Source organism: Serinus canaria, chromosome 3 (assembly GCF_022539315.1).
Source record: "Serinus canaria isolate serCan28SL12 chromosome 3, serCan2020, whole genome shotgun sequence".
Classification (NCBI taxonomy): Eukaryota; Metazoa; Chordata; class Aves; order Passeriformes; family Fringillidae; genus Serinus; species Serinus canaria.
This window is the reverse complement of record NC_066316.1, coordinates 109758362-109781102: the sequence shown is the minus strand read 5'-3', so window position 1 is coordinate 109781102 and position 22741 is coordinate 109758362. Positions and strand designations below refer to the sequence as shown.

At 52.4% G+C, this 22741-nt stretch overlaps 1 protein-coding gene across 1 annotated transcript; it reads left to right on the top strand.

The window, feature by feature from the left end:
• The first annotated feature begins 1877 nt into the window (after positions 1-1877).
• Positions 1878-21651, top strand: TRAM2 (translocation associated membrane protein 2). The gene is made up of 11 exons (XM_030236123.2): positions 1878-2072; positions 9358-9421; positions 11578-11687; positions 11906-12022; positions 13589-13647; positions 14174-14258; positions 14343-14413; positions 15066-15170; positions 15297-15455; positions 16422-16594; positions 17211-21651. Exons 1-11 carry the CDS (start codon positions 1953-1955, stop codon positions 17282-17284), a joined length of 1137 nt encoding a protein of 378 aa, XP_030091983.2. The 5' UTR covers positions 1878-1952; the 3' UTR covers positions 17285-21651.
• Positions 21652-22741: the final 1090 nt, after the last annotated feature.

The following is a 22741-nucleotide window of genomic DNA, read 5'->3' as shown; positions in this document are numbered from 1 at the left end:
TTTGTCTGGTTATTTTTTTTCCAAGTTGAAACTTTGGTTATTTTTTCCCTCTTTAATTAAATTTGGTTTGCTGCAAATCCCTTTCTGGTGCCTTCAGTGTTCCTGTAAAAGGCAGGGCCCAGGCTGCAGCTCTGTGCCCATGACTCCAAGGCTAAACAATACCACAGAGGGGGGGAGCAGAGGGTAAGCCCAGCTAATCAGGACTTGCCTAATAGGACTGAGTGCTTAATGAGAACCCAGGGACTATGCTTCCCCAGCTGGATTTGGCTGGAGGAAAATGCTTTGTGCTCTCAACACCAGGCTTGAGATGGCTCAGTTCTCTCAGATGTGCTGGAACGGTGTTTTCTCCCTCCTGTGAATCCATCCTCACTGGACACAAGACAGATCTGTGAGGGATCCGTGGGGATCCAGGGGTGCTGGAGGAGCTGAACAAGACCCTGGAAGCCACAGGATCCATGTTTTGCTTGAAGGGAGATCTTTCCAATCAAAACACTGTTTATACCTTAATTTTCCTAAGCAAAGCCACCAAAGGGCCCTGTCTGCTCCCCTCATGTCCTTGGAGCTCCCTGAGTAGCTTTGGAGGGATTTTAGGCATTGAGTTCAATAAATAACACCAAATGTTCCACGGTTTTGCCCTGGAGACCTGCTCAGATTGTCTGTCCCCACTGCTACACCCCCAGATCAAGCTGGGGTGTGGTTTTGGGAAGGGGGTGGCATAGGGAAGGCACCTCAGACCTTTCCCTGGTTAATGAGGGAGATTTGGGGTTCAGCACGGGAACTTTGGGATGCAGAGCAAGATGTCAGAGCATTGCAGGGTGTGCACAGGGGGGTGGGTGCTGGGTGCATGGGAGGCCAGATGTGCATGGTAGGTGGGTGCAGATGTGGGTGCAGAGGTGGGAGGTCGCCTGCACACAGTCAGCGGGTGCAGATGCAGGTGGGCATCCCTACATTCACAATAGGTGGGTTCAAATGTGGGTGGCTGTCCAGATGTGCACAGCACCAGGGCACAGATGTGAAGTGGGTGCCAAAACCAATGTGTGACTCCCCCCGCTGTGGAGTGCGAGGGTGTGCTTGGGGCAAGCAGGAGCCGTGACCAGAGCTGGGTTCTCTGTCTGGTGCCGGGCTGGGTGCTGGGTCCCGGTTCGGTGCTAGGTCCAGGGCTGTGCTGAGCTGGAGCAGGGCTGGATCCAGCTCCGGGGCTTGGTCTAGGGAAGGGTCCGTGTCCATAGCCGGTGCCAGGTCTCGGCTCTCGGTCTGGGTCTACATCCGAGCTTTCCATCGCGTGCTGGGTGCAGGGTCCGTGTCCAGGGCTGGCCTGAGGTCCGGTGCTGGTACCGGGGCTGGGTCCAGGTCCGTTTCCGTGCTCAGGTCCGGTCCGGCTCGGGGGCAGGCTCGGGTGCTGGGTCTCGGTTTGGGTGCGGATCCGTGGGTGGGTGCGGGTTCAGCTCCGTGGCCGGGTCCCGGTGCGGGCGGTGTGCCGGTCCCAGTCCCAATGCGGGTCGGGGCGGTGCCGGTTCCCAGCGCCGGCCCGGTGCTGGTCGGTGCCGATGCCGGCCCCGGGGGAAGTGGGAGTGGTGCCGGTGTCGGTGCTGTTCCCGGTGCGGTCCGAGGCGGTGCCGAGTCCGCTCCCGGCGCGGGTCGGAGCGGTGCCGGTGTCGGTGCTGTTCCCGGTGCGAGCCGGGGCGGTGCCGGTCCCGGTGCCGGTCGGAGCGGGGCCGGTGCAGTTCCCGGTGCGGGCCGGGGCGGTGCCGGTGTCGGTGCTGTTCCCGGTGCGGGCCGGGGCGCTGCCGGTCCCGGTGCCGGTGCGGGCCGGGGCGGGGTCGCTGCCGGGGCCGAGCGGAGCCGGGCGGGCGCGGGGAGGGCTCAGGCGGCGGCGCCTGCGCGGGGCCATCGCGGCGCTCCGCGAAGTTCCGCGGGGCCCGGGGAAGTTTGGGCTCGGCTCGGCCCCGGCCATGGCCTTCCGCCGGCGGGCCAAGAGCCACCCGCTCTTCAGCCAGGAGTTTCTCATCCACAACCACGCCGACATCGGCTTCTGCCTGGTGCTCAGCGTCCTCATCGCCCTCATGTTCGAGGTGAGACGCCCCCGCCATCGCCCCCCGCCGGGACCGGCTTTTCGTGTGTCCCCAGCCCGTGGACGAGGTGTCCCCCGTTGCTCTGCATGGGGTGTCCCCCCCTGGGGCTGTCCCAGCTCGGGAGGGTCCCCAGCCGGCCCAGGTGCCCCCATCCCGTACGAGGAGGGGGCTGTGGGACCCCTCGGTCTGGGGTGAGAGTGCCGCCCCATTCATTCCCCATCTCTCACCCAGCACGGGAGAGGTTCCCCACATTGCCACGGGGACCCAGCCTGCTGCTGGCTTTAGGGGTGGCACATCCTTCTGCCCCCGCTCCAGTCTGCCGGAGGTCCCTGCCTGGGGAGGGGGAGCACAGGCGGTGTCAAACCCACCGCGGCTGCCGGGATGTCCCGAGCACTGAGGGGCACATCAAGCGAGAAGCTAAGCCTTGTCTGATATTCCCATCTCTTGGAAATGGAAGAAATTTTTTTTTGCCTTTCCCCCCCCCTTTTTTTTTTCAACAGTAGCCCTTTTCCAGGTGTTTTCTCCGCAGCCCGCTGACCCCGCGCCGTTGGACGGGTGCCGGGGGCTCCCGGGCCTGGGGCAGAAACTCCCCGGCCTTTCCCATCCCGCTGAGCTGCGTGCCACGGGAAGGCATCCACGGCATTCCTTCCCCTGCCGGGGTGGCCGCAGACCCCCGTAAGGCCGCTGTCCCACCACCGCCATGCCGGGAACGCCGCTCTGTCCCTCCCGCTGCTCCGGCTCCTTCCCTCTCCGCCCGCTTTCCCCGTGGGGCTTCGCTTGGCTCCGGGCATCCCGCGCCGACCGCCGGGCCCTGGTCAGCGGCACCGCCGGCCGGGACCCCCCCGCCTCCCCCGCTGAACCCTCCCCTTCGGCAGTGCCACGTTTCAAAGCAAATCCGGATGGGAAAGGGGTGGCCGGGGGGCCTGGCGAGGGAGGAAAGGCTCCTTCTGTAGCAAATCGCAGAAGGAGGAAATCCATTTCCTTAATTCCTCCCCGCTGGCACCCCCTGCTTTTCTATCCCCCTCTTTTTTTTACTGCAAACTCATTGAATGAACGAGTCTCTTACAGCACTCGAACCCTTTTCAACGTCCTTGTGCATGTACGTATATTTATTTATGGGTTTCAAAACCGACCCAGGAGGGCCAGCTGTATTCCAAAGCCACATGCAAATGCTGCGAAGTTGGGCTGCAAGTTTCATACTCATACTTTGAAAAGAAAATGCCGCTGAGGTTGTGCCTCTGTCTCAGGGTTTCTCCCTGCAGATGGGTTTGTTGCATATTGGGAGCTCTGTCCTGGAGAGGTGGTACCTGGACTTGCTGCTGTGGTGCTTTTGTTGATATGGTGCTGTTATGATTGGTGCAGTTCTAAAAAATGATGAACCTCCCCCCATGGAGGTGGCAGGGAGGGGTTTGTGGTGTTATCTGTGGTTTTTTTTAATATATTTTAATTAAATTTCCCTCAGATGCTGAAGGCAGCAGTTTGCTACTCTCCAGCAGACCTCAGAGAGACAGAGCTTGCCATGCTAGGGTGGCTTCCAGTGCTCCCTGTGGCTGGCAGCATCATCCCTTGGCATGGGGTTTGGGACAGCTCTTGGTCCTTGTGGGTATTTCAGTTTACTTTCATTTTATTATTACATTTATTCCTTCTGCTTTCTTTTCCCCTGGAGGGGAGATCAGCCTCTGCTCTTGCCCAGCCCTCCAAACCATCCGTGCCTGTTTGTGCCGCCTCTGTGGTGAGTTTTGATGGCAGCTCTGATCCCTTGCCACAGTGAGAAGGACCTGTCACTGTGCCTTCCCCTCCTTCTCCTGTCATTCCTTCTTCCCACCCTGCAGCCTGGCTTCCACCTTCCCCAATGCCAGTGGCCACAGCCAAGCTCAGGCCCAGCGGAAAAGGCCGAATCCTGCTCACAATAGGCTGTTTCCTGCAGGGAAGGTTTTTTTGGGAAGACACAAATAAGATTTTTAACCTTTTCTCAGGCATCCCTCAGGAGCTGACGGGTTCCTTGCTCCAGCACCCTGCTTGGGGTGATGCTGGGGAGCTGCCATGGGTCTCTCACTGCTCAAGCACAGCATAAGCTGCACCCTGAGCATCTTTTTGGGTGCACAACCTTTCCCCATCCACATGGATTCACCAAGCTGGTAATTCCTCTGTGGTAGGGAGCAGGTGCCAGTCATGATGGAATTTGGTGGCGTGAGGGTGCTCATTGGTGTTCCAGGTGATTTGATTATTCCAGTGTTGTGTGTGTTTTTGGGGATCATGGCATTGCTCAGGGATGGAAGCCCCAGGCTTGGAGGGAGCTTTCCCCTAAAGAGCTGTCCTGAGCTGGGCACCACAAAGGGTTTTTATTTCCCAGCCAGCCCTAAGCCTTCAGGGTGTGAAAACACACTTGGTTGTGCAGCTGCCTGGTGCCAGAGAAGGATTTTGCCACGTGTGTGTGGCTGATGGAGCCCAGAAAGAAAAAACCTCCCCTTGTTGTTTTTTTTTGGTGAACAACTATTTTTACTGAGTCTGTATAGAAACGCGAAACAGGTGCTTCCCATCCTCCTACAGAAATTACTTTGCGTATTTTTTTCCACCCTGCTTTGTAGAAAAATGAAGCAAAGGCCAGGCTGGGTTTCACCTGTGTCCCACCAGGGGTGGCTCCTGAGAGTGGTGCCTGGTCAGGTTTGGGGAAAACTTCGCTAATTTTGGAGAAGTTTCTATATTAGATGGTGGCTGCTGTTGTAATCTCTAATGTGGGGAAACTGAGGCTCAGTCTTATGCCTGGTGTGATGAAATAAAGCTATAAACCATTGTTTTAGAAGTGGTTCCATGCCCCTGCTGGGCTTTCCCCCTGTGCAGATCGTGGGATGTGAGTCACGGGCTCCCAGACTCAGAGTTGTGACACTCAGGAGAAGGCAGCTGACAAATGAGCTGCTATTTCCAGGCTTCCTGCTAAATATACTTTCCCCTTCCCAGTCCCCTCTGTAGTACTCTAAAAATTAAGGCCTTTCCATTGTTAATGAGGGAAAACAAAATGCATTCCTGCCTCCCCTGGTCTTTGCCAGATGTGGGAACTGAGGCATGTGGGGGATGTAAGGGTTGAGTGCTGGGAAGAGTGGAAAAAAGGTAAAAAAGCACAGTATTTAGGTTTACTTTTAAAAAGGGAATAAACAGAAGGGAGGGTGAGGCAGTGGAAATAGTGTCATGCTGGGGGATGAGTTTGTCTGTGGGAGCAGAGGGGCTACACCATCCTTGGGAAGGGCTTTTTGTCAAAGCCAGATGTTTACTTTGAAAGGCTATGGTCCAAAGTTTGGGCTTTAGTTTACATATAGGGCCTGTGTCAATGCATACTATGCATCAGCAAGTTTGTCTTTCAATAAACTCTAGCTAGCAGGGGAAAAAGAAACCCAAAGTTGTGAGAAAAGCCTTTGGACAGCATTTTGTCTGTAATTAGTTTGAGTTGTTTTTCTAGCCCTGGAAATATTTTCCCGGCTCTGACTGCAGAAAACTCCCCCAGCCTCCCCCGCCAGAGGTTTGGAGCTGCTTCTTTCCTCCAGAGTGGCTTTAACTCAAGCAGGACCATGGGGGGATGGTGGCTTGCCTGGGGGTTCCTGGCTGTGGTGAAGACAAATCCCACTGGGATGAGGCTTTGGAGAAGGGTAATGTGTTTCATGGAATCCTGGAATTGTTCGAGTTGGAAGGGATCTTAAAACTCTTTCCAACCCTCTGCCATGGGAAGGACAGCTTCCACTAGACCAAATTGCTCAGAACCCTGTCCAACCTGGCCTTGAACACTTCCAGGGATGGGGAGTCCACAACCAATCTGGGCAAGCTGTTCCAGAAGTTTGTAGAGTGTGCTGGGGAGGGATGCTCAAAAATTGTCCCTCATTCCTGAAAATATTAGTGTTTGAGAGTTGCAGTGGGTAGTTTCAGGGAGAGGTGCTAGACTGCCTGGATGTGTGTGCTTAGACAGCTTTTTAAAAGCCAGTTGCACATCTGAACAAGTGAAGTTGGGGTTTTAATGTAAAGCATTTCATGGCAGGGGTAAAAAAGGCATCTTCTAAATTGCTGGGTGGGGCTCTGAGCACCCTGCTCTATGAAAGGTTTCCCTTCCCGTGGCAGGGGGTTGGAACATGAGCTTTAGGGTCCATATCAACCCAAACCATTCTGGGATCTAAAAAAGGATGGGGAGAGCTTTACTGCTCTGTATTAGGCAGCAGTCTCCAGGGGAGGCTACAGGGTGTGTGGATTTTTCCAATCACCACATAATCAGGGAGTAGATGCCTGGTGCTAGACAGTAAATGTGTGGTAGTGCTGGGATTGCTTGGCTTTATCTATTGCTCTGTCACCCAGGGCTGCAAGGTGGATGTGCTGATTTGGTTTCTGGCCATGAGAAACAGCCTCATCCCTGTCCTGGCTGATCCAGGCATCTCAGGAAACTGGTTATGGTGGACATGCTCTGTTTTCTCTGTTCCCCATCCATCTGCACTTTGTTCCTTGAGTTGGTGGCTGTAACCAGCAGAAAGCCACTCACTGCTGAGGATGTGGTTCCTTCTTCATGGTGCAGAGAGCTCCCAGGACAACTGCTTCCCAAATTTACCGTGGTTCAGGCATACAGAACCATAAAATCATTAATGTAGGGAAAGCCCTCTAAGGTCATCAAGTCCAACCATTCCCCCAGCACTGCCAAGGCCAGCACTAACCCATGTCCCCAAGTGCCACATCCCTCATGTCAGGCAGGATGCGGCTGGGATGAGGAACATCTCCCTCTGCATAGATGTGTCCTTAATGCAGGTCAGGGAGTGGATGAGAAATAAGTATACAGTGTTTGCTACATGGTCCCTGCTCTGTGTGTCCCATGGAGACAAATCCCTCTCCTACCCTCTAAAAAGTTGTGCCAGGAAGGATTAGGTTAGATATGAGGGAAAATTTCTTTGCTGAAAAGGCAGTCAGTGATTGGAAGAGGCTGGAAGTTATGGAATCACCATCCCTGGAATTGTTCAAAAATTGTGCAGATGTGGCACCTGTGACCATGGTTTTGTGGTGGGCTTGGTAGTGCTTGGGGAACAGTTAGATTCCATGATCTTAGAGGACATTTCCAACCTAAATTATTTTATGATTCCATGAATTGTGTCCCTGCCAGTAGCAGTTTAGTGGCAGCTCTGGCTCTACTCTCTGCCCTGCAGGGCAGAAGCATGCCCAGCAATTCCTTTCCCATATCAGCATCTTGTTTCAGAGCAAACAGACAGCAAGTCTTGTGCCTCTGAATAATTCTCACATTGCTTTTCCCACTCCAAACTTCTGCTTTCCCTGGCTGCCTGTGAAATGCTCAAGGCAGGCTCTGAAGGGTTTTCCCATTCCTGGTGCTCATCCCTATTTCCCAAGCCAAGGAAACCTGGTTTTTGCCACGCAGGTGCCTGCATCTAGGAGGTTACATTTGTCTTTGGTGGTTAAAATATTTCACTGAGACTTGAGGAAGCAGCCTGCTAGCCCTCTGTAAGGAAAGGTGGGGAGTGCTGGGATGGCTCCAAAGCTTCTGGTGGTTCTGCAGCCCACAGGGAGCAAAGGCCAGTGTGGAGAGGGGACAAAGCATTGCTTGATGGAGGAACCTTCCTACCAGGTGCTCTGGGAAAGATCAGCGGAATCCTTGGAAAGTGTGTGGGACAGAATCCTTGGAAAGTGTGCAGAGCTCGCTCTGTCTGGGCATTGCTTCCCACCCTAGAGATACTCTGGGGCCATTTTCCTGCATGGCTCTGTGTCCTCTCCAGCAGGTTAGGAGGCTTCACCTGGAGATGATATCTTGTTTCCAGCTGTTTATAGCAATGGATGTCAGCCAGGTACTCAGGGAGCTGTAAATCCATCAGAGCCTGCTGTCTTTAGCACATCCATGACACGGCCGCCCATCCCTGCAGTGCCACAGCCACCACTGGCTCCATGCCCTTGTTTCATGCCCTGTGGCAAGGTTTGTAAGTAAACTCCAGGTCCTGTGCAGCTCTGCTATGAGGCAACTTGGCTTTCCCAGCCAGCAAGGTCTGTAGGAGCCAGAAGTGTCTCCCTCAGCCAGCTTGAGGCCAGGCAATGCACTTTTTCCATTCCCACCCCAAGCTCTGCCCATGGTCTCCATCTCCTGCATCTACTCATCCACAAACAGAGCACAACATGTGGGATTTCCTCTCCTTTTTTTTTTTCCTCAGTGGAAAAAACAATAAAATCCCCAAACATCATGAAAACACACCATGGAGTTTGCTGTCCCCGAGCTGGGGCTGCCTGCACCGGTTGCTCAATGCTGGTGGTGGCAAGATGGGAACACTTGGCAAAGTCCCCCTGTCTCCCCCACAAGCTGTGGAGCAATTTCCAGCTGGGATTTTAATATCCTGCAGCTCTGAAGCAGTGTAGCCATGTCTGTGTGAAATGCAGCTCATCTCTGTCGGTGTTTGACGGGCACAGGATTTTTTGGGAATGGTTGTGTTTGAGGGTGGGTGCATGTGAAGCGTTGGAGGGTTGGCTGGGAGCCACTGGAAAGGGAAAATCTGGTGACCTGCTGCCTGGGATGGGATGCAGGCATGTTTGGTGTTGGATGTCTGTGCATTGGATTTTGCTGTGGCCCCAGCTTGAGGGTGCTTTGGTCTCAGAGGTGCAGTTTTGGGATGTCCTGTGGGGTGGATGCTCTGCCCCATTCCCACAAAGCCTCCTGCCTTGCTGCTGGGGAGGAGCATTCCTTTGAATAAAAGCAATTTAGTCAATGGCCACCTCACTGGTGATCAGTGACAGGATCAGAGGGAATGGCTGGGGCTGTGTCAGGAAAGGTTTTGGTTGAATATTAGGAAAAGTTTCTTTCCATCCCAGAGGGTGGCTGGGTACTGAACAGGATCCCCAGGGAATGGTCACAGCCCCAAGCCTGACAGAATTCAGGAAGGTTTTGACAATGCTCTCAGGCACAGGACGGGATTCTTGGGGTGTCCTCTGCGGGGACAGGAGTGGGATTTCAGTGATATTTTGGTCCCTTCCAACTCAGGATATTCCATGATTCAATTCTATGATTCAGTAAATGAAAAGTGAGCAGCACAGCCCTGGGCTTTGGATGTCCTGAGACCTTATCCCAGGCTTTTTTCCTTCTTTTTGGCCATGCATCTGGGATCTTGTGGGTGACCAGTGTGAGGTTCTGCGTTTCTGCAAGTGAAGCCGGTGCTGGCACATCTCCCTGGGTGATTTGCCTTTCCCATCATGATGGGAAAAAAAAACTGGTCCAGAGGAATGGATTTAACAACTGATTTGCTTCTTCTCCCATCTGTGTCTTTGACAGGTCACAGCCAAGACTGCCTTCCTGTTCATCTTACCTCAGTACAATGTTAGTGTGCCTACAGCAGGTGAGACATGCCTCTGCTCCACAAATCCCAAGGGAAGGTTGAGTCTGGTTTGCCCCAAATCCTCACTTCCAGCTGCCTTGGCCTCATCCTCTACTGATCAGCTGCTCAAGGTCTTGTCTGGCAGTAAATGCAGTCTGGCAGAGATGTTAAAAATAAGATATTTTGGGAAGAAGCAAACTTTGAGTGTCTCAGAGCACTCTGGTCATGTCTCTTGCAGCCACTGTTGAGAAGAAATCTTTCCAGGGAGTTTGGGGACTTCCTCTCTCTTTCTGCCATGGCCAAGCCACTCTGTGCTCCCTGCAGAATGAGGATGCTGCTCCTAGCCTGGTCAGGCAGGATCCAGCTGTGTGACTGCCTTCCTGGAGCAGCTTCTTGTTCCCCTGGGGAGCAGGAGGCATTTACCTCTTTGCCAAGCAGCAGGGGCTGTGCATGCCATCCCTGTCCTGCTGATTTTTGGGGATGGCACCTGAAGGGGAGGGTGTGGAGATGCACATGATGCTCAGCATCCCTGCTCCAGGCAGGTTCTGATTCACAGGGAGTAAATTCCAGAAGGCTCTGAGCTGGTGCAAATGGACCAGAGGAGGTGTCCCAGCTCCCGGCCAGGGAGCTCAACCCCTATTATTCCTATTTTAGCTGCTGATTGCTGCCTTCCTGGCTCAGAGCCTCTCTGGATCTGGCAGGGATCTGGGCACTGGCCTGGAGACAGCAGGAGGTGCTTTGGGTAAAGGCCTTGGCTTGGGATGAGCCAAATGCCTGGGGCACAAAGCCTGGCCTGATGGCAGAAATCTGCAGTTAATTGGGAGTGTTTGAGTAATCATCCAAAGAAAGAGCAGGGTTGGGATTAGGGGAGCTACAGAGAGGCAGACATGTGGAAGATAAAAGCTCTGCTCTTAAAGGCTTTGGTTATGGCTGAAGGAATCATCCAGTTTCCAGATTAAAATGTGGGCCCTTCTCCCCTGTGGCACAGTCCAAACAACTTCTGCTGCTGGTTTTTAAGGGATTTATTCTTTCCTGATATGAAAAGTCCCAGGGGGCACAGAAACACCTCCCTATGACCAGATATTGGGGTATCAATACAGGGCATGAGCTAGTGGGGAGAGAGATCTTAGTGCAGCAGCTTCTTGGGAGGAATATGAATTTTTCTAGGGTTTTCCCACATCCCCCACAGCTCCTGCTAGAGCTTCTGAGGTGCCCTGGAGAGAGGAGACAGAGCACATGTACGTGGTATATTTTCTTTGGCCTTGCAATTCTGTCTTTTACCTTGTTCTGGGATGCAAGCACCATTTTTACCTCTGGGTCTGCCAGGGGCTCCTAAGGGTGTTTTCATATCCTTGTGCCAAGTGTGTTCATGAATTCTGATCAAATCTTAGAAATCTGGAATGAAGCTTTGTTTAGGGTAGACAGGGCTGGTGACAGAGCAGTCTCTTCCCAGCACTGGTATCAGGAGAGGACAGACTGGATCAGGGTGAGGGAGAGCAGAAGCCAGGAGTGGGCTGAGCTTCATGTGATGATACTTCCTGCAGCCTTCCCAACTCTGCTTCTTCCCATAAGCTTCAGGGCTGAAAATAGTCACCTAAATGCAGATGTCTGGGGTATTTTGGGTGCTGCTGGGTCTCCTGTTGCTCCAGAAGAGCACAGCCTCCTGTGGGTCCTATTTCTAATCCACCAGTCGTGTGGTGCTGCCTCAGATCTCTGAGTAGCAGAAGGCATCTGCATGTAGGCAGCTGAATCCTGCTCCAGCAGTTTTCAGGGAGTGGGAGATCATAAGGAAATGTTAAATCATAACTGAGGGGGTGGAAATCCTATCCCAAGCCCTGATGTTCCTAATGGGGCATCCCTGATCCCGTGACCTGCTTCAGCCTCCCATGTCTTCATCCCTCCAGGTGATAAATTCCCATCTCCACAGCTGAGTTGTCCCCAGTGGCAGAGGGAAGTTTTCAGTGTCCCCAGTGTCCCCTCCCTTGAGGTGTGTACCTGTAAGAGGGGAAACCACCCACGTCTGCCATGAGCTAACCCTGAAGAGAGCCCCTCTTCCCTGCCACTGGCATAGTCATGACCTCTCTCTGGTGTCCCCATCGAAGCTGCTCCCCACTAAGTCCTCACCTGGAAATCCTTTGGGCCATGGGGGTCCGACCCACACTTTGGTATCTTTGCAGATGGGGAGCTGGTCCAGTATCACTATGGGCTGAAGGATCTGGTCACCATCCTCTTCTACATCTTCATCGCCATCATCCTGCATGCGGTGGTGCAGGAATACGCCCTGGATGTGAGCAACATTCCCTGTCTTGTGTCCTCAAAATACCTCAAATCCCATGGGGGGCTCTGCACTTAAATGCTCTTCTGGTTGTGGTCTGGGGGCTGAGTTGATGATGAGTGAGCCTTCATCTCTGCAGGCTGCTCAGGATGAGGAAGAGGAGGAGAGAGAGAGAGTTGATGGTGGCTGATGTTTTCTTGTTGTTTGTCTCTCCCTCTGCTCCTTCCCAGAAAATTAACAGGCGTCTGCACCTCTCCAAGGTCAAGCACAGCAAGTTCAATGAGTCAGGGCAGCTGGTTGCCTTCCACCTCACCTCTGTCATCTGGTGCTTGTACGTCGTGGTGACGGTAAGGCACGGGGCTGCCTGGCATTTGGGTTTCCAGGGAGAACTGTGGCTTCTGGAGCACAAAATCCTACTGGCAGCAGGGTCCCCAGCCAGCTTCTGGGTCAAAACAGGCACATTTCAGTCAGTTTCATTTTCAGCTGTGGTGGATCTTTCCAGCCACTGCATGAGGGCGGTTTTGGGAGATCCTTCTCCTGTATTGTACAAGGCACAGGTAAATGGGCTGTGAAATATTTTTGAGCCCCAGAAATCCTGCCTGGCTCTATCATCTTCATCCTCTGCTCCAGGACCTGATGCCTTTCTCAGCTTATTTTCCTCCTTATGTACATTCAGTGCCTTGAGGTTTATGGGTGCCTTTTTTGGGGTCATGGGGCTAATAGGCAGAATTTTGGGATCCCTCTTTATGGTTCTTTCCTTGGCAAGCTGAGGGAATCTTTGAAAACAGGGAAACCTTGCTGTTTCTTTGGGTGTCAACCCAAAGAATTCAGAGGGAAAAGTGTCGTTTTGGGAAGGTAGGGGGAGGGAAGAGCAGGTGGTGTGGGAGAGATCTATTTTGGCAGTGTGAAGTGATGATGCTTTGCTACTTGCAGCCATTGGGGTCCAGCTGTGTTCTGCAGTGGCTCTGAGGATGGATCCTTAGGGACAGATTCCCTCTCCACTGCTCAGAGGGTCCTGCCAGCCCTTCTTAGAGAACTATTTTCTCTTCAAGGCCAGCAATTCTAGAGATCTTCTGGCACTGCCTCTGACTCATAAGGCTCTGAGGAAGGAAACTTCTGCAGAACAGTTGATGCTGCTGGATTTGGGCTTCCCTTGCCCAGTGCCACACTGATCCCTCAGCGGCTGTGTGGCTGGAGCCTCCTGTACAACCCACATTGCTGTGATGTGCTCCCCAAACACCCAGCATGTGCAGAGCAGGTCACCCTTGTGCTTCCCTGGCCTTTTCCAGCTGAAAAAAAGGAGCTTGAGACAGACAGGGAATGGATGATGGTGACTGGGCAGGACAAATTTCCCATGCCAGCATCTCCTTGCAAAGCCCATGGAAGTATCCATGTGGCAGGAGTGAGAAGGGAGTCCTATTGTGTAAGGCAAGAGGTGGAAAGTGAAGCTATCCGATTAATATCCAGTTATTTTTGTTGGTGTTTTCTGTTCCTCTTTCTCTTCAGAAGCACTTCTTGTTGTTAAAGTGCTGCTGGGGTTGGAAATGCCAGTGGGCAAGAATCCTCTGGACCATGCACACGGCTGCCTGAGCCATGCTACAGGAATCTCACCCCTACACCTCCAGAGCATTCCAAACTCCAAAATACCCTCTCCTGAACTTGGGACCCTCTGTGCAACTGAGCAAGCAGCTTTCAGCCCCCAGACAAGGGGCCTGGTGAAATTTTAGAGGGGTGCTAGAGACCCACAGATACAGAGCTCAGCCTTGGCCCTCACAGGGAACATGGTTTTTCCTAAAGCAGGCTGTGACAAGGCTCGGGTGTCATCCCCAGTTCCTCATTTCACTGTACCATCAGCCCATCCTCTCATAACCTGTTTTGTTTTGCTGAAGCCTTGCCTCTCTTCTCTTTTTCAGGAAGGATACATTTCAAACCCCCGGAGTCTGTGGGAAAACTACCCACATGTTTATCTGCCGTAAGCACTTGGGAGGGCATTTTGTTCTGGGGCTTGCCACTTCCTTCCTCTCCACGGTTTTGCCTGCTGGGAGTGGGGTGCTGACGACACAGCACCCTCTGCATGCACCCTGCATCAAGGATGCTGCAGTGAGACCAGGGGCAGTGGGGAGGGGTGTTCCAGAGGGTTTCATGAGGAAGGCCCTGTGGGCTTGGTTACTCATCCTGCCTGTTTTCTGCATCACTTTGGGAAAGTCTCTTTTCTGTTCATTTATGATAGCAGAAATGTTATGGGGGATGACCCTTCCTTCTTGTTTTTTAACAAAAGGGAGGTTTGCTGAGAGCACAGAGATCACAGCACAAGCATCTGGATAAACTCTGTGTGTGGCTTTCTCGGGTCAACAAATAATTTAGGAGAAATAATAATTTCTCCTAAATCCCATGGCTCCAAAACAGTGGAGGGATTGCTTAATGCTGCCCTGGCCCTCGGGTTCTTGGGGTCCTGCCTTGGCCTGGGCTGGCTCACGTGGCTCCTCCCTGCATTTCAGGTACCAGGTGAAGTTTTTCTACCTGTGCCAGCTGGCCTACTGGCTGCACGCCCTGCCCGAGCTCTACTTCCAAAAAGTCCGCAAGGTGAGCCAGGTGGAGGTTTTGGGAGAGGGAGGGAGGGTGGCTGGAGAGGGCTGAGAGGTTGATTTGGCTTTTCTGCCCTGCCAGGAGGAGATCCCCCGGCAGCTGCGCTGCATCGCGCTCTACCTGCTGCACATCGCCGGCGCCTACCTGCTCAAGTGAGTCCCTGCCTCAGCCTCTCCTCCCACACCAGGGATGGTGCTGGGCAGCTGCTTCTGCCCTGGGGGCCACCTGGGAAACCTCAGTGGGGTGAGGGGCTTCGGAGGAATAAATTGGGTTGTTTTAGTGGAGAGTGACTTTTTACCTAGGCAGGTATATAGGACAAGGGGAATGGTTTTAAACTAAAATAGGAGAGATTTAGATATTGGGAAGAAATTCTTGCCTGTGAGGATGGTGAGGCATTTGGCACAGGTTGTCCAGAGGGTTTCCCATCCCTGGAAGTGTTCAAGGCCAGGTTGGATGGGCATTGGAACAACCTGGGACAGTGGAAGATGTCCAGGGCAGGGGGTTGGAGTGAGACGATCTTTAAGGTCCCTTCTCACCCAAACCATTCTCTGATAAACAGCAGAACAGCCTTGCCAGCCATCGGGTTTTGTGTTGGATATATGCCAGCTCTGACAGTGGTTTGGACTGTGTTGATGGTTTGTAGACAGGGATTTCCCCTGTTGTAGTCCTGCCCCCACTGTTACACAGAGATCCAGCTTTGGGCTAGCGCTGCAGCTCATGGACAGCAGGGCTGAGGCTGCAGCTATGTTTGCAGGATGAAGTCTGAACAACCCAGTGATGCTTTTTTTTCCTCTTTCCTGCCAGTTTAACCCGCTTGGGGCTGATCCTCTTGCTGTTGCAGTACTTGGCTGAGTTCTTCTTCCACATGGCACGACTGGTTTACTTCACGGACGAGAACAACGAGAAGCTGTAAGCAGGGGAGCTGCCTGTGCCTCCCGTCCTCCTCTGGAGCCCAGGAGAGCCTGGATCTTGCTCTCCCTTCCTGGGTCAGCACTGGGGCTGCTCCTGCCCACATCTCTGCTTGCTCTCCTGCAGGTTTAATGTCTGGGCCGTGGTGTTCGTGGTCACCAGGCTCTTCACCCTCACCTTGTACATCCTTGTCATCGGCTTTGGGCTGCCACGCGTGGAGAGCCAGGCCCTGGACCCCGAGAGAGGGAACTTCTTCAGCTTCCTCTTCAACAATATTCTCTTCAGGTAGGAATGTCCTCTGTGTCTTCCTTGGCTATGTTATCCCAGCATAGATTTTTCTGAGTTTGGAAATCATGGAATCCCAGAATGGTTTGGGTTGGAGGGGACCGTAAAGATCATCTTGTTCCAATGCCTGCCGTGGACATGGATACCATCACTGGACCAGGTTACTCCAAGCTCCATCCAAATGGGATCCAGACAGTGATGATCTGATCCTGAAGGTGTCAGTGAGCTGCAGGGGTGTGAAGGAAGCAAGGAGGGGTTTAAAGGCTACACAGAGCCAAAATGGAGGGGAAAAGTCAGGAAATTAGGTGTTAGTCAAGAGAAGTTATAAAGTGCAAGCCTATCTTGGAGAAATGCTTGCAGACTTTCCCTGTTATACCTGTAAGTGCATTTACATGGACATGGTCAAGGAAAAGGCATTTTCCCTTCTGCTTGGCCATGTTTTGCTGCCTTTTGTTGTGGGAAGCAGAGAGTGAAATGGGCTCCTCATGCCTTGCAGTCTATCAAGTCTGGGAGCCTTTCTCACCCTTACAGCAGCTGTGGGTTGAGTTCAGCATTTGCCAGGCATGGTCATTCTCAAGCTTTTTGAAGCCAAGGACTGCTGGCACACCTGAGGATTTGAGTGTCTTTCTTACCTCCCTTCCACCTTTTAGATCATCCAGGGACATCGTATCTTGACTGTGCCACTTTGTGTTTTGGGCAGTGCTAGATGAGACGATCCTGGTCATCCATTCCTGCCCTAAAGTTGAAAGAATCAATGAATCAAAACCTGAGAGCTTTATGATATGGAGGGAAAGGAAGGTAGCTGCTCTGGGCTCAGGGGTGGCAGAGAGGAGAGGTGGTGGCTGGAGGGACGGCATCCGCCACGTGATGGGACCTCGGCCACCAGCCCCAGTGTGGGGGGGAAGGCCGGGCTGGGGGTGGCCTCGCTGCTGTGTTCTCAGCCTGCCTCTTCTCCGCCCCTGGCAGAATGAGTGTGCTGCTGTTGGTGTGCCTCTTCCAGGCATCGGTGATGTGGCGCTTCATCCACTTCCAGCTGCGGCGCTGGAGGGAGTACTGGAACGAGCAGAGCAGTCGGAAGCGAGCCGCCGCTGCCACCGCCGGCACCAGGCAGCAAACCAAGCTGCTCAAGAGGGACTCGAGTGAGTGCTGGAAGGGTGGCACTGTGGAGGGGTCAGTCCTGGGGTTCAGCATCCCCCAGCAGGCTGCTGCCTGTGCAGGGTGTCCCCAGCAGTGTCCTGATATCATGGGGGTTTCCCCATGTCTGCGGGCCAGTCCTGAAAGAATAAAGTGTTTGGCTTGTGCAAGGGACAAAGTTTCTTTCTCCATAGAATGACAGAATGGTTTAGGTTGGAAAAGACCTCTGAGATCATGGAATCCAACTTTGACCAACCGCCATGGTGTCAACCAGACTAGAGTGCTGAGCACCACGTTAAGTCATTCCTTGGACACCTCCAGGGGTGGTGACTCCAAACCTCTCTGAGCAGCCCATTCCAGTGTTTAATCACCCTTTAGGTGAGGGAATTCCTTCTGTCTAACCTGAACCTCCCCTGTGGCAGCCTGAAGCCATTTCATCTTGTCCTGTTCCTTGTTCCCAGGAAGCAAAGCCCCACCTGGCTGCACCCTCCTGTCAGGGACTTGTGGCAAGCAAGAAGGTCCCTCCCAAGCCTCCTTTTCTCCAGGTTAAACACCCCCAGCTACCTCAGATTACGCTCCAGAGCCCTCACCAGCTCCGTGTCCCTTTGTTGCCATCCGCAGGTTACCATGAAAACGGAGTGGTGAAAGCAGAGAACGGAACCTCACCTCGCACCAAGAAGCTCAAGTCTCCGTAGAAGCCAAGGGTTGTCTCCTTGGGAGGAGGGCGAGATACCAGGAACTGAGCAGCCCCTCCTCCTGCTCCTCACAAGCAGCGTCTCGAAAGGCTCGGAATCATCTTCCCAAGGTGTCTCTCACTCTCCTCCCTTCCTTTCTTGCTCTCGTAACTGTTTGCAATAAAACCAAAAAGGCCCCATTCCCCTTCTCCCATCCCCTCATAGGAACCTTCTCCAGCCCTCCTGGTTTTGCCTTCCTCTGATCGTAAACCAGCGTGCAATTTATTTTTTTTTTTCCTTTTCTATTTTAGTGTTTGGTTATTTTGGTTAATGGTTACAAATGTATCATAGATGGTTCCAAACAATCCTTTTTTCTCCTACAGCATGTTCCTCCCCTCTCTTCATGGTGCTTCCCTGAGCCCCTGGGACAGGGCCACGACAGCTTGAAGGCACCAAGTGTGTGTTATGGGATCAGATTCCTGGGGGAATGTGCTGGGGCTGTGAGATCTGAGGCTCAGGGGTGCTCTCAGGTGAGATGGGGCACAACTGGCCAGCACTCAGCAGGATGGTGATGCTGCAAAGAGAGTCCAGGGTCTGATGGAGGAAGCTCAACCCTGTCTTGTCTCCTGGTGGACCTCTGGTTAACTGGGGTTTTCTGAACCCTGCTTTTGAGAATTTTTGAGAGCTGGGCAGCAGAGAAGGGAGAGAACTTTCCTCTTCATATGGAAGGTCCATCTCCCAGCCACTGCTTGCCCCCGCTGGGTTTCTCTTGGCTACCCCATGGTTGTTCTGGGCCTCCTAGCCCCAAGAGCTGGACCCAGGGCTCTGCAGCTCTCAGCGTTTTGTTATGGGGCAGCAGCATCCTCAGTTCCATGTGAATCCTTGAGGCCTGCCCTGCTCTGAGTACTGGCCTGGCTCTTGTCAGCCCAGCCCTTTGCCAGCTTGTCTGTGCCTCGTAGACCTGGTGTTCTTGTTGCTTGTGACCACATCCAGGTGACAGATGGGTTGCTGCAAAGGGTTTTTGCATCATTGGGACGGTGCCCCTCGTGCTGTAACCTCAGCCTTCCTCGTCCCTACCATACCAATCCAGCCATGCCATTGGCAGCCACCAGCTTCACTCTTTGTTTCCAAAGGATACAGTGCTTGTATCCACCCAAGGTGCTATCAAATCCAGGGTTTCTTCCAAAAATCCTAGCCCCTTCATCCCTTTCTGAGCTGTGAATGAGATGACAGGGAAGGAAGGCGAAGGAGGCCGGGGCTGCAAGGAGCAGCTTGCATTTAGGAAAAGCCTGGCTTGTGACACATAGCTGTTAGCAGATGGAGTTGTCTCAAATCTACCTCAGAGGCCATCTGTTGCTGCAGACCACTTTCCCCTCTTGCTTCTGCCCACTGCCACCTCCACGTGCTGGCAAGAGGTTTTGTGGAAAGCCAGATCCCACTAGCTTAATCCCTCGCTGAGACTGCTGGGGAGCAGCATCTGCTTGGGGGTTTTGTGGGTCAGTGCCATCTCACTGGGCTTCTTTTTGGATTGCCACACCAAGCTAGGTTTGGCAAGTGAGCAGTAGTGGCCCCTCTGTCCCCACACTGTCCTCTGGGGCAGTTCCTGAGCTGGGCTTTGCTGTTGGTGCCTCTTGTGCAGTGAAGTCGGCCGTAGCTTTAGTTCTGCTTGACACAGCTGGAACAGGGGACTCGTGGTGTGTCCCCTTGGCTGGGTGAGGAGAGGGACACAGAGCTGGGCTGCTGTCCATGTGCAGTCCAAGACTGATCCTTGGTGTGCCCCTGGCTCACCCCCTGGGGGCACCTCAACTCAGGCTCTCTCCGAGTGCAATTCCAGCTTGAGGCTGGTGCTGTTGTTCTTTGCGCCAGTTGTGTTTTGAGGAATGGGTGACAGTTGATTTTCTGCCCCTCTTTGAGCTGAGTTGGGTTTTTCCCCCATTTATCTGAGTGTCTTTTGTCTTTTCCGCCCCCTCTCCTTGTTGAGGAGGCTCTGGAGGGGGAAAACATGCAGGGACATGAGGACAGTTGGTCAAATTCCACTTGTTCCTCAATCCCTGCAAATTTGAGTGTCAGGTGAGAGATGCTGGTAGGAGAGGGCTTTCCCTGTTTTCAGGGGATCTGGGGAAGGAGGCTTGAGCAAAGCCCCTGGTGGTGCCTTGCCATTGCTCCTCGTGGCCTGTGCTGGGAGGATAAGGCACTTTTTGGCTCAGAGGCAGCATCAGGACCTGCAGTGCAGCGTGACTGGGGGGGAAAAGAGCTTTATGTTGGGGAGGACATGGAAAAGGTCGAGTGTGGGAGGTTTCTCCTTTCTCCTGCCTCTTCCCATTCCCTGCCATCCACTGCCAGTGCCCTCTAGGAGTGACTGCTGGCTGGCACCTCCCCAGAGCCTCGGCCAGGCCTTTCTGCAGCGCTGATGCCTCGCAGCAGCCGAGCTGCTGACTCTGTTAGCAGGTGACACACAGAGCCCCCCAAAAACACGGCTGCTGAATGATTCCTCCTCCTGCCTGCTTGGCTTCAGGAAGCTTTTCTACTTGCACAATCCTATCTCTGTACAGTAGCTGGTGATGCTTTGTATCCCAAGTGCCTTATGTTGTAGCCTCTCTGTGCACTATAGCAGTAGCTGAACACCCTTCTTTGTTACTACGTATGTACAACATATGCTACATTTATGTGTTTTCTGTTTCCTTTTTGACAGAGCTACCAGGAAAAGGGACATTTGTTTTTGAAGCATTTCCATGTGTTCTTTTTAAACCTATAGATGATGGGTTTTTTTTTCAGCCCTCCCCTATATTTAGTCCTCAGAAATCCCCATCCTTCTGTTAGACCCAAACCTGGCAGGTTGTTTTTTTTTTTCGGAGCTGAGCCTTTGTTGTGAGGCAATATCCACTGTCATCCTGGAGGTTTGCAATTCCCTTTCCATCAGAGGAGCTGCCATGGGCTGCTCCTATCTCTGTGGTGTAATGCAAGCACAATCCCTGGGCTGCAAGCCTGCAGTAACTGCTGCTGTTGTTCCTGTGTCCGTGTCATTTCTCAGCAGATCCAGCCTTACTTTCAGCCCAAAGAGCTTTTCTTGGAGCATTTTCATTGCAAGCCCTAGGTGGTCAGTCTGTCCTTGGCCTCTCAGCCTATGAAATGCCACGAGCTCACTTCCCTTTACTGGATGCTCTTCTCATGCCCCATCTGTGTCATCTGCAGAAAACATCATGGAATTGTTGGGTGAGGTTGGAAAATGCCTCCAAACTTGTCAAAGTTCAACCTTTAATCCAACCCCAAGATCCAACCCCGAACAGGAGCTCTTGTCCACCACAGTGCAGAAGGTGATGGAGATTATCCAAAACTTCCAGTGAGACATGATTCATTCCACTCTTCCCATGGGCTTGAGGCTGCTTTAGTAGTCTGTGTCCATTATCCAACCCAAGGAGGTCAGGACTTGAGTAGCCTGTGGTTTTTGGGGCGAAGTGTAGTGTTTTCCTGTCCTAGTATATAAGAGCTGAGAAATACCAGCACTAGTTCTCTTCTCTTGTCTTAGGTAGTTGGAGAATGGGCTTGAGAAGAGAAAGGGGTGGAGGAAAAACAGATGTAGCATTTCACATACAGTTTTTGAGTGACTCTTACTTTATGGGGCATTACAGTTGCGTTTTATGTTGTTGTTGTTGTTGTTATTTAGGATTCTTTCTTCTTACTCATCATGTTTGGGTTAGTAGTAGCCAAGTTCCAGTTCCCCTATAGGTCCCCTTACCTTCAACTCAGTGTTTTTAAAATATATTTTTGATAGGCTTCCTGGTTGGAGGGAAGTGTGGTCACTCTGGGATGTCTCCTCCTTGCCTCCAAGTGACTCTGGGAGCTTGGAGCCATCCTGCCTTTGCTGCAGTGCCTGGGGCTTTACAGGAGCCTCAGGCTCTTGCCTTTGGTAGATGGACCCCAGGTTGTGTCAGCAGTGGGTGGAGATGATGGGGTTTTAGTTACAGCCTTCCAGGAAACTTCATGGGGGATGAAAGGTTGGTTTAGAAGGTTTTATGCCCAGCAGTAGGTTCCTCCTCCTTGGAGCTGTGTGTGGGGTTTTTCTGGGAAGAATGGCTGTTGGAAAAGCCAGGCAGAGGTGTGTCATTTTTCCTTGAAAATGTTGAACGCAACTGATCAAACTTCAGCAAAGGAACTTGAGGAAAAATTCTGTTCTTCCATATATATGCTTTAGTGCAAATTTCCTGATTTTGGAGGGGGTGGGGGGATTTAAAAGTCTCTGGTGTTTTATCCCATTTGTTTCATTCTTCCTGTCACTTCAGTTTTTGTACGGATTTTGTTTGTTGTTGTTCGTTGTTCAGTGACTTTTGTGATAAACTCAGCAGAAGTATTTTTCTGAAATAAATAAATAAAAGGCATAGATTCTTCCAGTGCTGTTTCCACTGATGCTTTATTATTGCTAAGCTTTGCCTGTGGCAGGGACCCCTTCCACCGTCCCAGGTTGCTCCAAGCCCTGTCCAGCCTGGCCTTGGACACTTTCAGGGATGGGGCAGCCACAGCTTCTCTGGCCAACCTGTGCCTGGGCCTCAGAGCCCTCTCAGGGAACATTTTTTTCCTGAATATTCAATCTAAATCTTCCCTCTTTCAGTTTAAAGCCATGTCCCCTTATTCTGTCACCCAAGCCCTTGCAGCTGGGATTTATCTTCCCACATTTCCCACGTCCACAGCACAGGCAGCTGCTCCAGAGTTCATTATTCGTGGCTGCTTTCATCAGAGGGAGTGGAGGATAAGGGTATTTGTAGGAGATGATTTATCTGATGTGGTTTAGGCACATATTTTTGGTGAGCTATATTGTATATTTTGTGCAGCTGGCCCCAGGCACACGATATCACTTGGCTGAGGGCTAGGTTACAGTTTCATAGCCTGTGCAGAAAATAGTTTCTGACTTTCTACAGCTCAAGTAATTTCATCTGTAAGTTTTTGGTCTCTTGAAATCTGAGGTGGACCAGAGATCCCTGGAATGATCCTTGGTCAGGGTGAGCAACAGCATAAAACGGGCCCAGAAGGGAAGAGCAGCGACCTTTCCAAACAAGGGGAGACAGGAGGGAGCTGTCACTTGGAGACTCTCAGCTGTCTGAGAGGTGGGAAGTGGGAATCCATGGCATAAAAGCTGATTTAAAGCAGCATTTTGTTCCAGAGGGCTTTGTTCTCTGTGTGTGTGACAGCTGCCTTTTCGGTGTGCTCCATGGCAACACCTGGCAGGTGTCACTGGGGGTAAGAAGGCTCCTGCCACGTTACCTTCACGTGGAGATGAGTAACAGAGCACGAGTGTCATGACTCTATTGCCATGCCAGCTGCCCATGTTCCCTTCTCCTTGGAGACCTGTCTGGTGACATGACAGGTGGATAAGGTGGGTTTAGATGGGATCCCAGTCCTAAAACCATTCTCCCAACTTCTTGATAAAAAACGTAGAGCTGCTGTCAGCAGATTTGTGTCCAGCCCCTCTTACCTCCAGGTAAC

Coding starts and splice junctions, on each gene's coding strand:
- TRAM2 (XM_030236123.2), top strand. CDS start 1,953: ATGGCCTTCCGCCGGCGGGCCAAGAGCCACCCGCTCTTCAGCCAGGAG. Junction 11,688..11,905: donor TGCAGGAATACGCCCTGGAT/GTGAGCAACATT, acceptor GCTCCTTCCCAG/AAAATTAACAGGCGTCTGCA. Junction 16,595..17,210: donor GCTGCTCAAGAGGGACTCGA/GTGAGTGCTGGA, acceptor TGCCATCCGCAG/GTTACCATGAAAACGGAGTG.